Source organism: Coregonus lavaretus, assembly GCF_964263955.1.
Source record: "Coregonus lavaretus genome assembly, chromosome: 23".
Lineage (NCBI taxonomy): Eukaryota > Metazoa > Chordata > Actinopteri > Salmoniformes > Salmonidae > Coregonus > Coregonus lavaretus.
Window position 1 is genome coordinate 32,692,684 of NC_140010.1, and position 15,393 is coordinate 32,708,076.

Consider the following 15,393-nt stretch of genomic DNA (forward strand, 5'->3'; position numbering starts at 1 on the left):
CCTATCGATGTTACATTGAACTGGGTGAATGGAATATGAATGACAGTCATCCAATATGCTGTAATGGAAATAAGGCCATGCTCATAAAAAAACTAAAAAACCTCCCTCATCTTAAACGGCATGGACCGCCACTGACTCAGAGTTTACTGTAACATGGTGTCCTCCCAAAGCCTCTTTCCGTAATACAGTCCATGCCTCCTCCCTATTGTTCACACACAGTTAAAAATGTGTGTGTGTGTGTGTGTGTGTGTTATTGTTGGCATTCCTCAGTGTTCCCTCTCTCCATCTGGTAATCATTAGCCATGTCAGTATAAAGAGGGTTTTGTGCGTAGTCAGGTTCCAGTGCATCAGTATGGAGCAGACTGTGTGGCTGCTGGGTGTCCTGTGTCTGCAGGTCTGTCTGCTCTCCACCACGGCCCTCCCTGGACAAGACAGACGGACAGCAGCCTTTCAAACCAACCAAGCCATGGTGAGACATTCCTCTGGATTCTACTAGGTTTCTTCCCTGTCCTATAATCTGTGATTCCAACCCTATTCCTGGAGAGCTACCCTCCTGTAGGTTTTCACTCCAACCTCAGTTGTAACTAGCATGGTCCAGTTTATCAACTAGCTAATTATTAGAATCAAGTAGAGGGGGTGGTTTTCGTGGGGGGACTGTGGGGGGGGGGGGGGGGGGGGTCTTGGATGGTGGAGGGGTGGTTTTCGTGAGGGGACTGTGGGTGGGTCTTGGATGTTTGAGGGTGGCAGGTTGCCTGGCGGTTGGGAGCCTTGGGCCAGTGGCCAAGAGGTCGCTGGTTCGGGTCCCCGTCGACTGGATGAGGGATCTGTCGATGTACCCTTGAGCGGGGCACTTGACCCTGATTGCTCCTGTGGGTCACTCTGGATGGAAGCGTCTTCTAAATGACTAAAATGTAATGTAAATGTTGAGCGGCTTCACGGCAGGTGGATTGTATATTAACCTACAGGACAGTAGCTCTCCAGGAACAGAGTTGGAGAGCCCTGCTCTAGATTGACACACAGTTAGAATGTGCACATGGGTATAGAAACCATGCTGGTACTATCATGTTTATTCTGAACCACTCTCAACAGGGAGGCTCTTCCCCATTCCTCCCTGGACCTCCACCTCAGGTAAGAAACAATATTACCACATATTACCACATTACAACATTTCCACATAATTTCTACATAACAAAACACACAAAGTCAGTAGTCTAGAAAAGATTGCTTTGAGACCTGATAGATTCTAATGGTATCATCATTTGGACATCAGGTAGACATGAAGCCACTGGTTGTGCAGCTCAGAGCAAAGAGACATGAGGAGAGTGTCGCCGACGGAGACAAGAGAAAGGGATGCAGTGGCCACCGTCCAGGGAGTTGTTCAGTGGTTAGACGTCCACCACCACCCAAGGTTAGAGAGAGAGAGAGAAACAGAGAGAGAGAGAGACGCTATAGTGTTGAAACATAAAGGATATGTATGCTTACAACTAATTTTAAGTAAGGTACTACATCTCTGTCAAGGGAATAAGTAACCTTAAATGTATCAAAACTACACTCAGAAAAAAAGGGTTCCAAAAGGGTTCTACCTGCATCCAAAAATAGTTATTCAAAGAGTTCTCCTATGGGGACAGCCAAAGAACCCTTTAAGGTTCTAGATAGCACTTTTTTTCTAAGAGTGTATAACTGACTGATAGAGTGGACAGCCCATGACATAACAATGCTATTGTACTGTCATGCTGCAAGGTTGATATGAAATCTCTTAAATTCATTTAATATTATATGCAGCTCTCAAAGAACTGCACTGACTTTGTGATCAGTTACAGTAACAGATTTGATCGGAATCAATGTCCTAATTTCCACTCGTAATCCTTTCACCTCAGAGTTCCAGGACTAAGAGGCAGGAGAGAACCAAGGACAGACGCAAAAGACCCTATCGTCCTGGAGCCTTGGCTGTAATTTCCGATCCAACTGTTCCTGTAAGTGTGGTGACCGACAATCGTCCATAACTGAATGCTAGAGGTGGTGTGGTTAACATGATGGTATATGTATCTGATTGTATTAATCCTTTGCTGCCATACGTACATTTTTTTTAAAAATCTGTGCATTCAGCCTTACAGATCCTCAGCATAGTAGAAGACGGTACTGAGACACAGGACAGGCCATGGAGAGAAACCCACCGCTGAAACTTACTTTTATTTTGGTCAGAAGTGAAATAAACATGAAATAAATATGTGGTATAGACAGTAAAACACTCGGTCCCGCTTTATTTGAAGTGCATCCTGAGAAGGCTTTAAAAAACATTCATATAGGCTTCATAAGCACTGCATAAATGGGTCACGAATAATCTATAACCATATTTCATGCTCTATAAAAGATTTATAAATGTGATGTATAAATATGAACAAATAAATGTATGGTTATGTCACACAGTTATGCCACATTATGAATCTTTATATAGCAAGATATAAGGTTATAGATGATATGTGAAGCATCTATGTAGTGCTTATGAAGCCTATATGGCTTTATGAAGCCTTCATAAGATGCATTTCAAATAAAGCGGGACTAAACTTTCATTGACTTTGTTTTCAGTTTTCCAGTAATGCAATTAGAAATAAAACTCTCCCGTGCTGTGGACTGGACTATGAAAGCGATTCACTCATTTCTGATTGTTTTGTAAGACAAATCACATTGGGGTTACCAAACTTGTAGGGGGATAGCTATGTTCCTGGAATCGACTCTGTATTTTAATGTTATTCAAAGCCTTAAATCACAGTTAAAACAAAGGAAACAAACATTTCAAGACACGCATTCAATGTATTTGTTTCAGTAGTCAATAATTTCCCAATTTCACTTTATTCTTTGTCAAATGCTCAATGTTGCTGCATATTTTAACAGTTATATGTCTGTTCTACTAAATAGAAATGTTATATCCAGGACAGGAATACAATCCAATGTATTCCTACTGTGGTTATTACGAGAGATTTGAATCAATCAAGAAAGCATTACAACCCCAGATTTTTTTATTTTTGGTAAGGTCATCATGGACGTTTGCAATATATCCACTAGTTCCAATCAACAGTTGAAACTTAGATAGATTTAGGGAGGCAGTGAGATAATATATACAGAGTTAGAAGACCAGCTGTCTGCAACTTTTAACAGAGCAGTGAATCACCTCAGTGCTGTCTCTGGGCGGTGTCGCATTTGCCTGGGATTTTTGCCCATTCTTCAAGGCAAAACTGCTCCAGCTCCTTCAAGTTGGATGGGTTCCGCTGGTGTACAGCAATCTTTAAGTCATACCACAGATTCTCAATTGGATTGAGGTCTGGGCTTTGACTAGGCCATTCCAAGACATTTAAATGTTTCCCCTTAAACCACTCTAGTGTTGCTTTAGCAGTATGCTTAGGGTCATTGTCCTGCTGGAAGGTGAACCTCCGTCCCAGTCTCAAATCTCTGTAAAACTGAAACAGGTTTCCCTCAAGAATTTCCCTGTATTTAGCGCCATCCATCATTCCTTCAATTCTGAACAGTTTCCCAGTCCCTGCCGATGAAAAACATCCCCACAGCATGATGCTGCCACCACCATGCTTCACTGTGGGGATGGGGTTCTCGGGGTGATTAGAGGTGTTGGGTTTGCGCCAGACATAACGTTTTCCTTGATGGCCAAAAAGCTCAATTTTAGTCTCATCCGACCAGAGTACCTTCTTCCATATGTTTGGGAAGTCTCCCACGTGCCTTTTGGCGAACAACAAACGTGTTTGCTTATTTTTTTCTTTAAGCAATGGCTTTTTTCTGGCCACTCTTCCATAAAGCCCAGCTCTGTGGAGTGTACGGCTTAAAGTGGTCCTATGGACAGATACTCCAATCTCCGCTGTGGAGCTTTGCAGCTCCTTCAGGGTTATCTTTGGTCTCTTTGTTGCTTCTCTGATTACTACCCTCCATGCCTGGTCCGTGGGTTTTGGTGGGCGGCCCTCTCTTGGCAGGTCTGTTGTGATGCCATATTCTTTCAATTTTTTAATAATGGATTTAATTTTGCTCTGTGGGATGTTCAAAGTTTTGGATATTTTTTTATAACCCAACCCTGATCTGTACTTCTCCACAACTTTGTCCCTGACCTGTTTGGAGAGCTCCTTGGTCTTCATGGTGCCGCTTGCTTGGTGGTGCCCCTTGCTTAGTGGGGTTGCAGACTCTGCGGCCTTTCAGAACAGGTGTACATGTATATTTACATTTACATAATTTAGCAGACGCTCTTATCCAGAGCGACTTACAGTTAGTGAGTGCATACATCTTTTTTTTGTTTTTGTTTTTTCATACTGGCCCCCCGTGGGAATATACTGAGAGCATGTGACAGATCATGTGACACTTAGATTGCACACAGGTGGACTTTATTTAACTAATTATATGACTAATTATTATGACCTTATATGAAGGTAATTGGTTGCACCAGATCTTATTTAGGGGCTTCATAGCAAAGGGGGTGAATACATATGCACGCACCACTTTTCCGTTACTTATTTTTTAGAATTTTTTCATTTCACTTCACCAATTTGGATTATTTTGTGTATGTCCATTACGTGAAATCCAAATAAAAATCCATTTAAATGACAGGTTGTAATGCAACAAAATAGGAAAAATGCCAAGGGGGATGAATACTTTTGCAAGGAACAGTATGCTCTGTTTCACCAGGGAATTAGTTCAGATCCCAGACTAGTGCAGTGTAGACACCAAAGAACAGAACCTTAGCAGAGAAATGTTTACAGAACAACATGCTTCAGCCAAACCTTGATGGAAATGTACAGAACGATGGTAAATCATTAATTTCCCTCCTAACTCCCACAGATAAATACTTGATCCAATATCAACATTACGTGTGTACTGAATATTGAGTCCTGGACTCAGTGGACCCTCTATATCCATCCTTAAAATTGTGATTCTAGCTCATAGGCTTCAACATACATACACTATATATACAAAAGTATGTGGACACGCCTTCGAATTAGTGTGTTAGGCTATTTCAGCCACACCCGTTGCCAGGGGCGCAACTTTGGTTTTAGAAGTGGGGGAGACATAACTTGGTGGGGGGGTCATCCCCTTTATGGGGGCATCTAAAGTTAATTTCCTGCATTTCTACACAATCTAATATGGCCCATGGCCCTTCTAGCCATCTCTATTTAGAACAGCATAAAGTAAGCAAAAATGCCCAGTCATCAATATAGGTAAGAGATCATAATTAAATATGTTTAAGTGATTGATAAGACTGAACTAGATCAATGATAATTCAACAATCACTATTGTGTTGCACCTTTAACCAATAGCCTAACAAATGAACAACTCTTACAAATAAAGTACAAAGACTTCTGATTGTCTTTATTAAGACATCCTCTATATCAAATTCCAGCCAGACTACCCAGTCAGCCCAAGCCGTCTGCACGCCCAACCCCCACCAATCTAGTCAATAACTCAACTCTCTCCCCAACACAACTTCCTTCCCATCTTTTTTGTTATGTCTCATGGAAAGGTTTGGAAAACTTGTATAAAAACACACATAAACTTACACACTAACACAAAGAAACAGTACACCCTCCACATAATTCATATCATAGGCCTAATAGTACTGTAGAGCATTGTGTTGTGTACTGACTGTGCACCATGACAGTGAAGCCTGTAGAGCTGTTTAAACATTGTATGTGTGAAAAGTAGGGAATTAGCTAGGGAAACTGACAGATCAATAACGTTACATTGCTATACTGACTAATAGAAACTCACATTGCACTGAAAAAATGTCCGAATATCAGTCTTCAATTGTTTGGCCGCTGGTTTCATCATTTAATTCAGGTCTAGTGTGATTGAGGCAAAAATAATAGCTAAAATTAGTGAGCTAGCTAACGTTAGCCAACTTTTGGCTAGCTCTGCTAGCTAATGGTACAATTTTACATCATCAAATGTACTTATGTTGAAACGGGACAAAACAGCTGTTAGATACTGCTACCTGACAGATACTGTAGCTAGAGGCTAGCTAGAGCTGAACTGACTGTTGACGGTAGCTACTAGCTAGCTAACTAGCTGCTAGTAGTTCATTCACTTCAGTCTAGAGGGGATTAAATATTAGCTAACGTAACATGTCAGTTACACTACTAGCTCAGCACTGGGAATATATATATGTATATGTTCTGTCAAACAGCAGTTACCTTGCCAGCTAGATCATTCAACTAAAGAGTAGCCAGTTTCTGCTCTGTTCTTTTTTTTAAACTCTGAGAAAAAGCACAACACAAACAACAGCTGCCTCTGTTCATCTCTCCCGTGCTGGTCCTATACGCCAGCCTTTCAGAAGCTTTGCCTTCACACAGCCTTTCCGCATGCTCTGAGGTGTCTGCATGGTCCTAAAGCACACCGGAGGAACGTTTTGTATCACAGTGCAATGATAAGGGGGGCGGACAAACACGCAATTTCAGAATGTGTGGGGGGGGGGGGGGTCATGTCCCCCCGTCCCCAGTGAAAGTTGCGCCCCATCCGTTGCTGACAGATGTATGAAATCAAGCACACAGCCATGCAATCTCCATAGACAAACATTGGCAGTAGAATGGCCTTACTAAAGAGCTCAGTGACTTTCAACGTGGCAAATTTCTGCCCTGCAAGAGCTGCCCTTGTCAACTGGAAGTGCTGTTATTGTGAAGTGGAAAAATCTATGAGCAACAACGTCTCAGCTTCGAAACAGTAGGCCACACAAGCTCACAGAACGGGACCACCGAGTGCTGAAGCATGTAGCCCGTCAAAGTTGTCTGTCCTCAGTTGCAACACTCACTACCAAGTTCCAAACTGCCTCTGGAAGCAATGTCAGCACAAGAACTGTTCGTCGGGAGCTTCATGACATGGTTTCCATGGCCGAATAGCCTAAGATCACCATGCGCAATGCGAAGCGTTGGCTGTAGTGGTGTAAAGCTCGTCACCATTGGAAACTTGGAGTCCGACTGACAAATCTGGGTTTGGCGGATGCCAGGAGAACGCTACCTGCCAGAATGAATAGTGCCATCTGTAAAGTTTGGTGGTGAAGGAATAATTGTCTGGGGCTGTTTTTCATGGTTCGGGCTAAGCCCCTTAGTTCCAGTGAAGGGAAATCTTAATGCCACAGCATACAATGACATTCTAGACGATTCTGTGCTTTCAACTTTGTGGCAACAGTTTGGGGAAGGCCCTTTCCTGTTTCAGCATGACAATGCCCCCATGCACAAAGTGAGGTCCATCAAGATACTTTTGGTCATGTAGTGTACATCATGTGATGGATTGAGAGGGTGGGTGTGTGATGGCCGGTATATTGCTGCTCGTTGGCTACATCTGCCGGCCAGGAGAGAGCGTGGCCCGGAAGGGTAAGAGCCTAATTATACACACCTGAACCGGTTGGGTGGTGGTTGTTTTAATCTGGCTGTGGCCAGATCTACTTTGTTCTCTGGAGCAGCAACAGCTGACATGTCTGGCAGAAAAACAGTTCATTCAGCCTCATTTACTGCCTTTTTAAAAAACAGCTGATATGGCTGACTTGCTTAAACAAATGTCGTTTCTACTGACAATTGAGATGTACAAATTATGGCATAAGGGAACGATGAGCGGATAAGAGGCAATCTGTAATTTTGATTAAGACATTAATGAGCGAGCTAAGACTGACGTAGTCATAACTATCTGTTCAGCACTTTTGAAATGTACATCGACAGAATTCAGAACATGGGCCGTTCTTACATTATTCTCCCTGTACACCAAGTCAGAACCGTAGGATAAATAAAGGGGGCATATAAGCAGACAATGAAAGCTCTTACAATATTTGATGATGACATTTCTCTAAAACAGGCTACAGGCTACATGTGCACCACTAAGTCAGAACAGTATGCTAAGTTATGAGGGGGAAAGGGACCAAATAATTAGGGTGAGGCACATCGGCTACTAACAGTTTACTACACTTCATACACTTAGTATTACTTTCTTAGCTACAGTATACATATCTCCCTGGCATATTACATCATTTATGCAGCAGCATACAATACTTTTTTGGACTCACTGTTGTGATGTACTGACTTGAACAGGAAGGTTGTATGGCAGTCTGTCTTTTGGGCAAATTTTGTCAAACTTTGTCACCAGTCTGGCATTCTCTGGATTTATGGTGCTTTCAAGACAACTATAGGAACTCTGAAAAAAAACAAGGTTGAATCATACGATGTCGGTGATCTTCAGGTCAGAGCTCTAGAAACGGGCCTGACTTCCCGACTTGGAATTCCGAGTTGGATGACCGTTCAAAACGTATTTTCCCAGTCGGAGCTAGTTTTTTCTGCGTTCCTATTGGTCTTGAACTTACTGAAGTTTGAGATTTCCCAGTTCCGAGTTTCCAGTTGTTTTGAACGCGGCAGAAGTCATGCTGGATTGACAGCATGGCCAATGTATTCAACCTTTTCTGGCCCATGGTGTTGCATGTGAATGTTTATCCTTTTAAGCTTGGAAAAGAGACCCTTAAACCCAGACTTGGACGACACACCCTCTCCACTGAATAGCAGGCTAATGATTTCTTTGCAACGCTTTCAGTTAGCCACTGATTCCTTCCAAACCACTCATTGTTGAATTTGCGATTTCCAACTTGTGTAAAGTTTATGTCCAATGGCCGATGAGCACCAATACGTTTTATCTATAATTTCTCTTCATGTGACAAGGATTACATTTTACATTTTAGTCATTTAGCAGATGCTCTTATCTTATCCAGAGCGACTTACAGTTAGTGCATGCATTTTTCATAGGATTGATAAGGATTTGCCAGTAGATTGTCAACTTGATTCATGATGACTGCTTGTCTAGCTTGCTAGCTAAGATTTTGAAAGTATGATGTTGACATGATCAGTCCAATCAAAGCTACGGTATATATAACGTGATTTGACATTTTATCTGTGGCCAATGACCTTGAGCATTCTTGGATGGGCACTTTTAATGTAAATCCATGGCAGCTCCCAAGGGGCTTGAATTTTCGAGCTCTCCCTGAAGATTTTGCATCCATAGGTGACAGAACACTGAGCCAATCACGGCACAACTAGAAAACATTACCTACCCCTACGCTCTGTATTTTCTGCTGGCTACCCCCACCACCACAGAAAGCACTGAGCTAGGCTGAAACACCTGCATTTTGGAGCTGACTTACTCAAAAAAGCAAAAAAGAGATCATGTTTGTATGTGGCTTTATTAATTCAATGCTTATTTATTTTACATTGTTTGTAAACTGATATGTGACACGTATTAATGCCAAAATAACATGCAAAACAGGAAACAACATAATTATTATATATACAGTGCCTTCGTATTCAGACCTCTTGACTTTTTCTACATTTTGTTAGGTTACAACCTTATTCTAAAAATTGTTTTTTTTTTTTTTATCCCTCAATCTACACACAATATCCCATAACAACAAAGCAAAAACCAGTTGGTAGACATTTTTGCAAAAAAAATTTTTTTTGGGAAATATCACATTTACATAAGTATTCAGACCCTTTACCCAGTACTTTGTTGAAGTACCTTTGGCAGCGATTACAACCTAGAGTCTTCTTGTGTATGACGCTACATGCTTGGCACACCTGTATTTGGGGAGTTTCTCCCATTATTCTCTGCAGATCCTCTTAAGCTCTGTCAGGTTGGATGGGGAGCGTTGCTGCACAGCTATTTTCAGGCCTCTCCAGCGATGTTCGATCGGGTTCAAGTACGGGCTCTGGCTGGGACACTCAAGGACATTCAGAGACTTGGCCCGAAGCCACTCCTGCGTTGTCTTGGCTGTGTGCTTACGGTCGTTGTCCTGTTGAAAGGTTAACCTTCACCCCAGTCTGAGGTTCTGAGCGCTCTCGAGCAGGTTTTCATCAAGGATCACTCTGTACTTTGCTCCGTTCATCTTTGCCTCGATCCTGACTAGTCTCCCAGTCCCTGAAAAACATCCCCACAGCATGATGCTGCCACCACCATGCTTCACCGTAGGGATGGTGCCAGGTTTCCTCCAGACGTGACGCTTAGCATTCAGGCCAAATAGTTCAATCTTGGTTTCATCAGAGCAGAGAATCTTGTTTCCCATGGTCTGAGAGCCTTTAGGTGCCTTTTGGCAAACTCCAAGCGGGCTGTCATGTGCCTTTTACTGAGGAGTGGCTTACGTCTGGCCACTCTTCCATAAAGGCCTGATTGTTGGAGTGCTGCAGAGATGATTGTCCTTCTGGAAAGTTCTCCCATCGCCACAGAGGAACTCCAGAGCTCTGTCAGAGTGACCATCAGGTTCTTGGTCACCTCCCTGATCAAGACCCTTCTCCCCCGATTGCTCAGTTTGGCCGGGGGCGGCCAGCTCTAGGAAGAGTCTTGGTGGTTCCAAAATTCTTCCATTTAAGAATGATGAACGACTCCCGAGTGGCGCAGTGGTCTAAGGCACTGCATCGCATTGCTAGCTGTGCCACTAGAGATCCTGGTTCAAGTCCAGGTTCTGTCGCAGCCGGCCGCGACCAGGAGACCCATGGGCAGTGCACAATTGGTCCAGCATCGTCCAAGGTAGGGGAGGGTTTGGCCGGCAGGGATGTGGGTTCATTTCTCACAGGGGGCCAGTATGAAAAAAATTAAAAAATAAACATGTATGCATTCACTAACTGTAAGTCGCTCTGGATAAGAGCGTCTGCTAAATGACTAAAATGTAATGTAAATGTAAGGCCACTTTGTTCTTGGTGACCTTCAATTCCCCAAATCTGTGCCTTGACACAATCCTGTCTCGGAGCTCTACGGACAATTCCTTTGACATCCATGGCTTGATTTTTGCTCTGACATGCACTGTCAACTGTGGGACCTTATATAGACAGGTGTGTGTGCCTTTCGAAATCATGTAATATCAATTGAATTTACCACAGATGGACTCCAATCAAGTTATAGAAACATCTCAAGGATGATCAATGGAAACAGGATGCACCTGAGCTCAATTTCGAGTCTCATAGCAAAGGGTCTGAATACTTATGTAAATAAGGTATTTCTAAAAACCTGTTTTGTCTTTGTCATTATGGGATATTGTGTGTAGATTGCTGAGGATTTTTATTTATTTAATCCATTTTAGAATGAGGCTGTAACGTAACAAAATGTGGTAAAAGTCAAGGGGTCTGAATACTTTTCCGAAGGCACTGTGTGTGTGTGTGTGTGTGTGTGTGTGTGTGTCCTTTGGTCTGATGAGTCCATATTGGAGATTTTTGGTTCCATCCGCCGTGTCTTTGTGAGACGCGGTGTGGGTGAACGGATGATCTCCGCATGTGTATTTCCCACCGTAAAGCATGGAAGAGGAGGTGTTATGGTGAGGGGATGCTTTGCTGGTGACACTGTCTGTGATTTATTTAGAATTCAAGGTACACTTAACCAGCAGGGCTATCACAGCATTCTGCAGCGATACGCCATCCCATCTGGTTTGGGCTTAGCGGGACTATCATTTGTTTTTCAACAGGTCAATGACCCAACACACCTCCAGACTGTGTAAGGGCTATTTTACCAAGAAGGATAGTGATGGATTGCTGCATCAGATGACCTGGCCTCCACTATCCCCTGACCTCAACCCAATTGAGACGGTTTGGGATGAGTCGGACCACAGGGTGAAGGAAAAGCAGCCAACAAGTGCTCAGCATATGTAGGAACTCCTTCAAGACTGTTGGTGAAGCTGGTTGAGAGAATCCCAAGAGTGTGGCAAGCTGGCTATTTGAAGAATCTCAAATATATATTTTGATTTGTTTAACACTTTTTTGTTTACTACATGATTCCATATGTTTTATTTCAAAGTTTAGATGTCTTCACTATTATTCTACAATGTAAAAATAAAGAAAAACCCTTGAATGAGTAGGTGTGTCCAAACTTTTGACTGGTAAAATATATATATATATATATATATATATATTAGCGAAACATGTGGGGCTCAATGATGGGTCGCCACTGGTCATCACTTCTGTGACGTATACGTAGTGAGTCAGGAAGCAGGTGCAGAAAGACAGTTTCAGACAAGGCAGATGAACAAAATAGGAGAAGCGTACTGAATGTGAAAACAAACCAATACTGATGATTACTGAGGGCTAAATAAAGGGAAGGTAATCAAGGTGATGAAGTCCAGGTGTGTGTAATGATGGGGAGCAGGTGTGCGTAATGATGGTTGCCAGAACCGGTGGTTAGTAGACCGGCGACGTCGAGTGCTGGAGATGGGGAGCAGGCATGACAACTTCATTTATGAAATTACTTTTTGAAAGAGCTCATGCTGTAAAATCAATCAGGTCTTTAATTATGCGGTGTGGTGCACCTTCACTGAACATCTTCTCCAAAGCTGTTCAATATCCCTTTGCTTACCGGTAATATTGTTTTGGTAACAATATTGTATAGATACGATATTAAAGATGCTTGTTCTTGCCGTCTTTTCCTTTATGTGGATGACTCTACACTTCGGGTGTCTCGTAAAAATATGTTGGAGAGCATACTTAGCACAGAGCTTACTAACATTAGCAAATGGTTTGGAGATAATAAGCCATCTCTGCACTAACGTAAAACTTAAGCAATTATTTTTGGGTCCAGACCTAAATTGTGTAGGTCCTCTGAAATCAGAGTGGAGTTAGTGGGTGAGGTGCTGACTACTAAAACCTCTGTTAGTTACCTGGGATGCATCCTTGATGGAAGCTTGGGAGGTATGAGCATGGCCACTAAAGTGCTAGAGAAGGTTAATGCCAGGACTACGTTTTTGTCTAGTCCAAGCTGCTTGATAAGGACTCTATGTGAGTGCTAGCCACTGCCCTCATTCAATGCCATTTTGACTACGCTAGTACTTCCTGGTTTGGGGACCTTATCTAAGCTTATGAAGGGGAAGCTCCAGATAGCCCAGAATAAGATGATCAGGGTAGTATTGAAGGTGAGTCCACGTACTCACATAGGCAGGAGCTGCTTTCAGGAACTCAACTGGCTGCCTGTTGAGGCCAGGGTGTCCCAGATTAGACTGGGTTTGGTTTACAGAAGTATTTATGGCTCTGCGCCCAGATATCTAACTGATTACTTTCCCCATGTTAGCGATGCACACAATCACAGCAACAGATCAGGTGTTGCTAATGTGTGCTTATACAGGTTCAGGAGTAATGCTGGGAAAGGTACTTTCTTTTATACTGGAGCCTCAGAGTGGAATGTGTTGCCTTTGCCCATAAAAATGACATCCTTTCTGGGCAGCTTTATTTTTAAAGTGAAAAACTGATGTGTTCTGTGTCCATTTGAATGTACCTTATGATGCGACTGCAATGATGAGATAATGTTCTTCTTTGTTTTTATGTTTTATTATCTTGCTGTCATACTGTGTGCAACCATGGTCCTCTTGAGCCATCTTGTCTCAAGAGGACCACAATGGAAATAAGTCCCAGACTTTGTGTGTGATCCTCGATGATTTTACTCATGTGCATGCATGGCTTTTCAAGTTTTATGTGTGCTTGTATTTTTAAATGGTTGAATTAATAAACGAAAAACACTAATTTCAAGCCTGTAAGCCCCATATGATTTCTAGACACAGTTATAGTAGTAAGAATGCAGAGGTAAGGCTTATTTATTTGTGAAGGATTTGCTGATTTGTGGAGAGTATTCCTGGCAGTGACATTGTGCAGCTGATTAGGAGTAATATTTTCGTTAGCGAGCAAAAGCATCTGATTATTGTGACGACCCTCCCACTCTGTCTGCCGAATTCTCTCATTGTTTTCCTTAAGAGGATGTCGGTGGGCGGAGTGTCGTCAGAGAAATGGGACACACCTGGGCTCGGGTGTGTCCCAGGGATAAATACACCTTTTCCCCATTCATTGTGGAGACTCTCCATGCAGACACACTGTTATTTTTGGTTGTGGTATTTTGTGGCTTGTTTGTTTGGGCACCGCTCAACACCCCTCATTATCACCATCTATGCACGCAACCACTCACTACACTTCCACTAATGATTAATGACTACAAACACCATTGTTAATTGTATATAGTTACTTTAGTTAATATATTTTTGTTATTCCTTGATCTCCGCGTTGTCTCCCTATTTGTTACGGGCTACGAGCCGGTTCGTGACACTATACAGTGCATTCGGTGAAGCATGGGGGTAGCAGCATCATGCTTGTGGGGATGTTTTTCAGCAACAGGGACTGGGAGACTAGTCAGGATGAAGCAAAGAGCAAAGTACAGAGAGATCCTTGATGAAAACCTGCTCGAGAGCGCTCAGGGCCTCAGACTGGGGTGAAGTTTCACCTTCCAACAGGACAACAACCCTAAGCTCACAGCCAAGACAACGCAGGAGTGGCTTCGTGACAAGTCTCTGAATGTCCTTGAGTGGCCCAGCCAGAGCCCGGACTTGAACCCGATCGAACATCGCTGGAGAGACCTGAAAATAGCTGTGCAGCAACGCTCCCCATCCAACCTGACAGAGCTTAAGAGGATCTGCAGAGAAGAAGGGGAGAAACTCCCCAAATACAGGTGTGCCAAGCTTGTAGCGTCATACCTAAGAAGACTCGAGGCAGTAATCGCTGCCAAAGGTGCTTCAACAAATACTGAGTAAGGGGTCTGAATACTTATGTAAATGTTACATTTCCGTTTTTTTATTTTTAATAAATTAGCAAACATTTCTAAAAACCTGTTTTTGCATTGTCATTATGGGGTATTGTGTGTAGATTGATGAGAAAAAATCATATTTAATACATTTTAGAATAAGGCTGTAACCTAACAATGTGGAAAAAGTCAAGGGGTCTGAATACTTTCCGAAGGCACTGTATGAAAAATGTATGCACTCACTAACTGTGAGTCGCTCTGGACAAGAGCATCTGCTAAATGACTAAAATGTAAAAATGTAAAATGTATCTGATTGTATTAAGCCTTTGCTGCCATATGTATTTTTTTTTTTTTTTAATCTGTGCATTCAGCCTTACAGATCCTCAGCATAGAAGAAGACGGTACTGAGACAGAAGACAGGCCATGGAGAGAAAACCATTACTGAAACTTGTGTTATTTTCTCGACAGCATGGTCAGAAGTGAAATAAACATGAACCTGTGTATAAAATCAAGCACGCCGCCATGCAATCTCCATAGACAAACATTGGCAGGCCTTTCTGGCCTTACTGAAGAGCTCAGTGATTTCAACGTGCCACCGTCATAGGATGCCACCTTTCCAAGAAGTCAGTTGGTCAATTTTCTGCCCTGCTAGAGCTGCCCCGGTCAACTGAAAGTGCTGTTCTTGTGAAGTGGAAACATCTAGGAGCAACAACGGCTCAGCCGCGTAGCACATAAAAATAGTCTCTCCTCGGTTGCAACACTCACTACGAATTCCAAACTGCCTCTGGAAGCAACGTCAGCACAAGAAGTGTTCGTGGGGAGCTTCATGAAATGGGTTTC

The 15,393-nt window shown here is 42.7% G+C and overlaps 1 protein-coding gene across 2 annotated transcripts; it reads left to right on the top strand.

Moving 5' to 3' along the window:
* The first annotated feature begins 303 nt into the window (after positions 1–303).
* On the top strand, positions 304–14,989 carry LOC311150648 (uncharacterized protein). Of its 2 annotated transcripts, none has more exons than XM_084188144.1 (5): positions 304–469; positions 1,090–1,128; positions 1,271–1,408; positions 1,878–1,973; positions 14,925–14,989. In XM_084188144.1, the coding sequence occupies exons 1-5, from the start codon at positions 353–355 to the stop codon at positions 14,943–14,945; spliced, it is 411 nt and encodes a 136-aa protein (XP_084044270.1). In that variant the 5' UTR covers positions 304–352; the 3' UTR covers positions 14,946–14,989. The 2 variants fall into 2 exon arrangements, with proteins under 2 accessions (XP_084044270.1, XP_084044269.1); XM_084188143.1 differs by lacking the exon at positions 14,925–14,989 and adding an exon at positions 2,107–2,636.
* Positions 14,990–15,393: the final 404 nt, after the last annotated feature.

Bases quoted from the DNA above. Each gene is read 5' to 3' on its own strand.
- LOC311150648 (XM_084188144.1), top strand. From the start codon at position 353: ATGGAGCAGACTGTGTGGCTGCTGGGTGTCCTGTGTCTGCAGGTCTGT. The intron at 470-1,089 runs GTGAGACATTCC...CACTCTCAACAG, and splicing joins TTCAAACCAACCAAGCCATG to GGAGGCTCTTCCCCATTCCT. The intron at 1,129-1,270 runs GTAAGAAACAAT...TTTGGACATCAG, and splicing joins TCCCTGGACCTCCACCTCAG to GTAGACATGAAGCCACTGGT.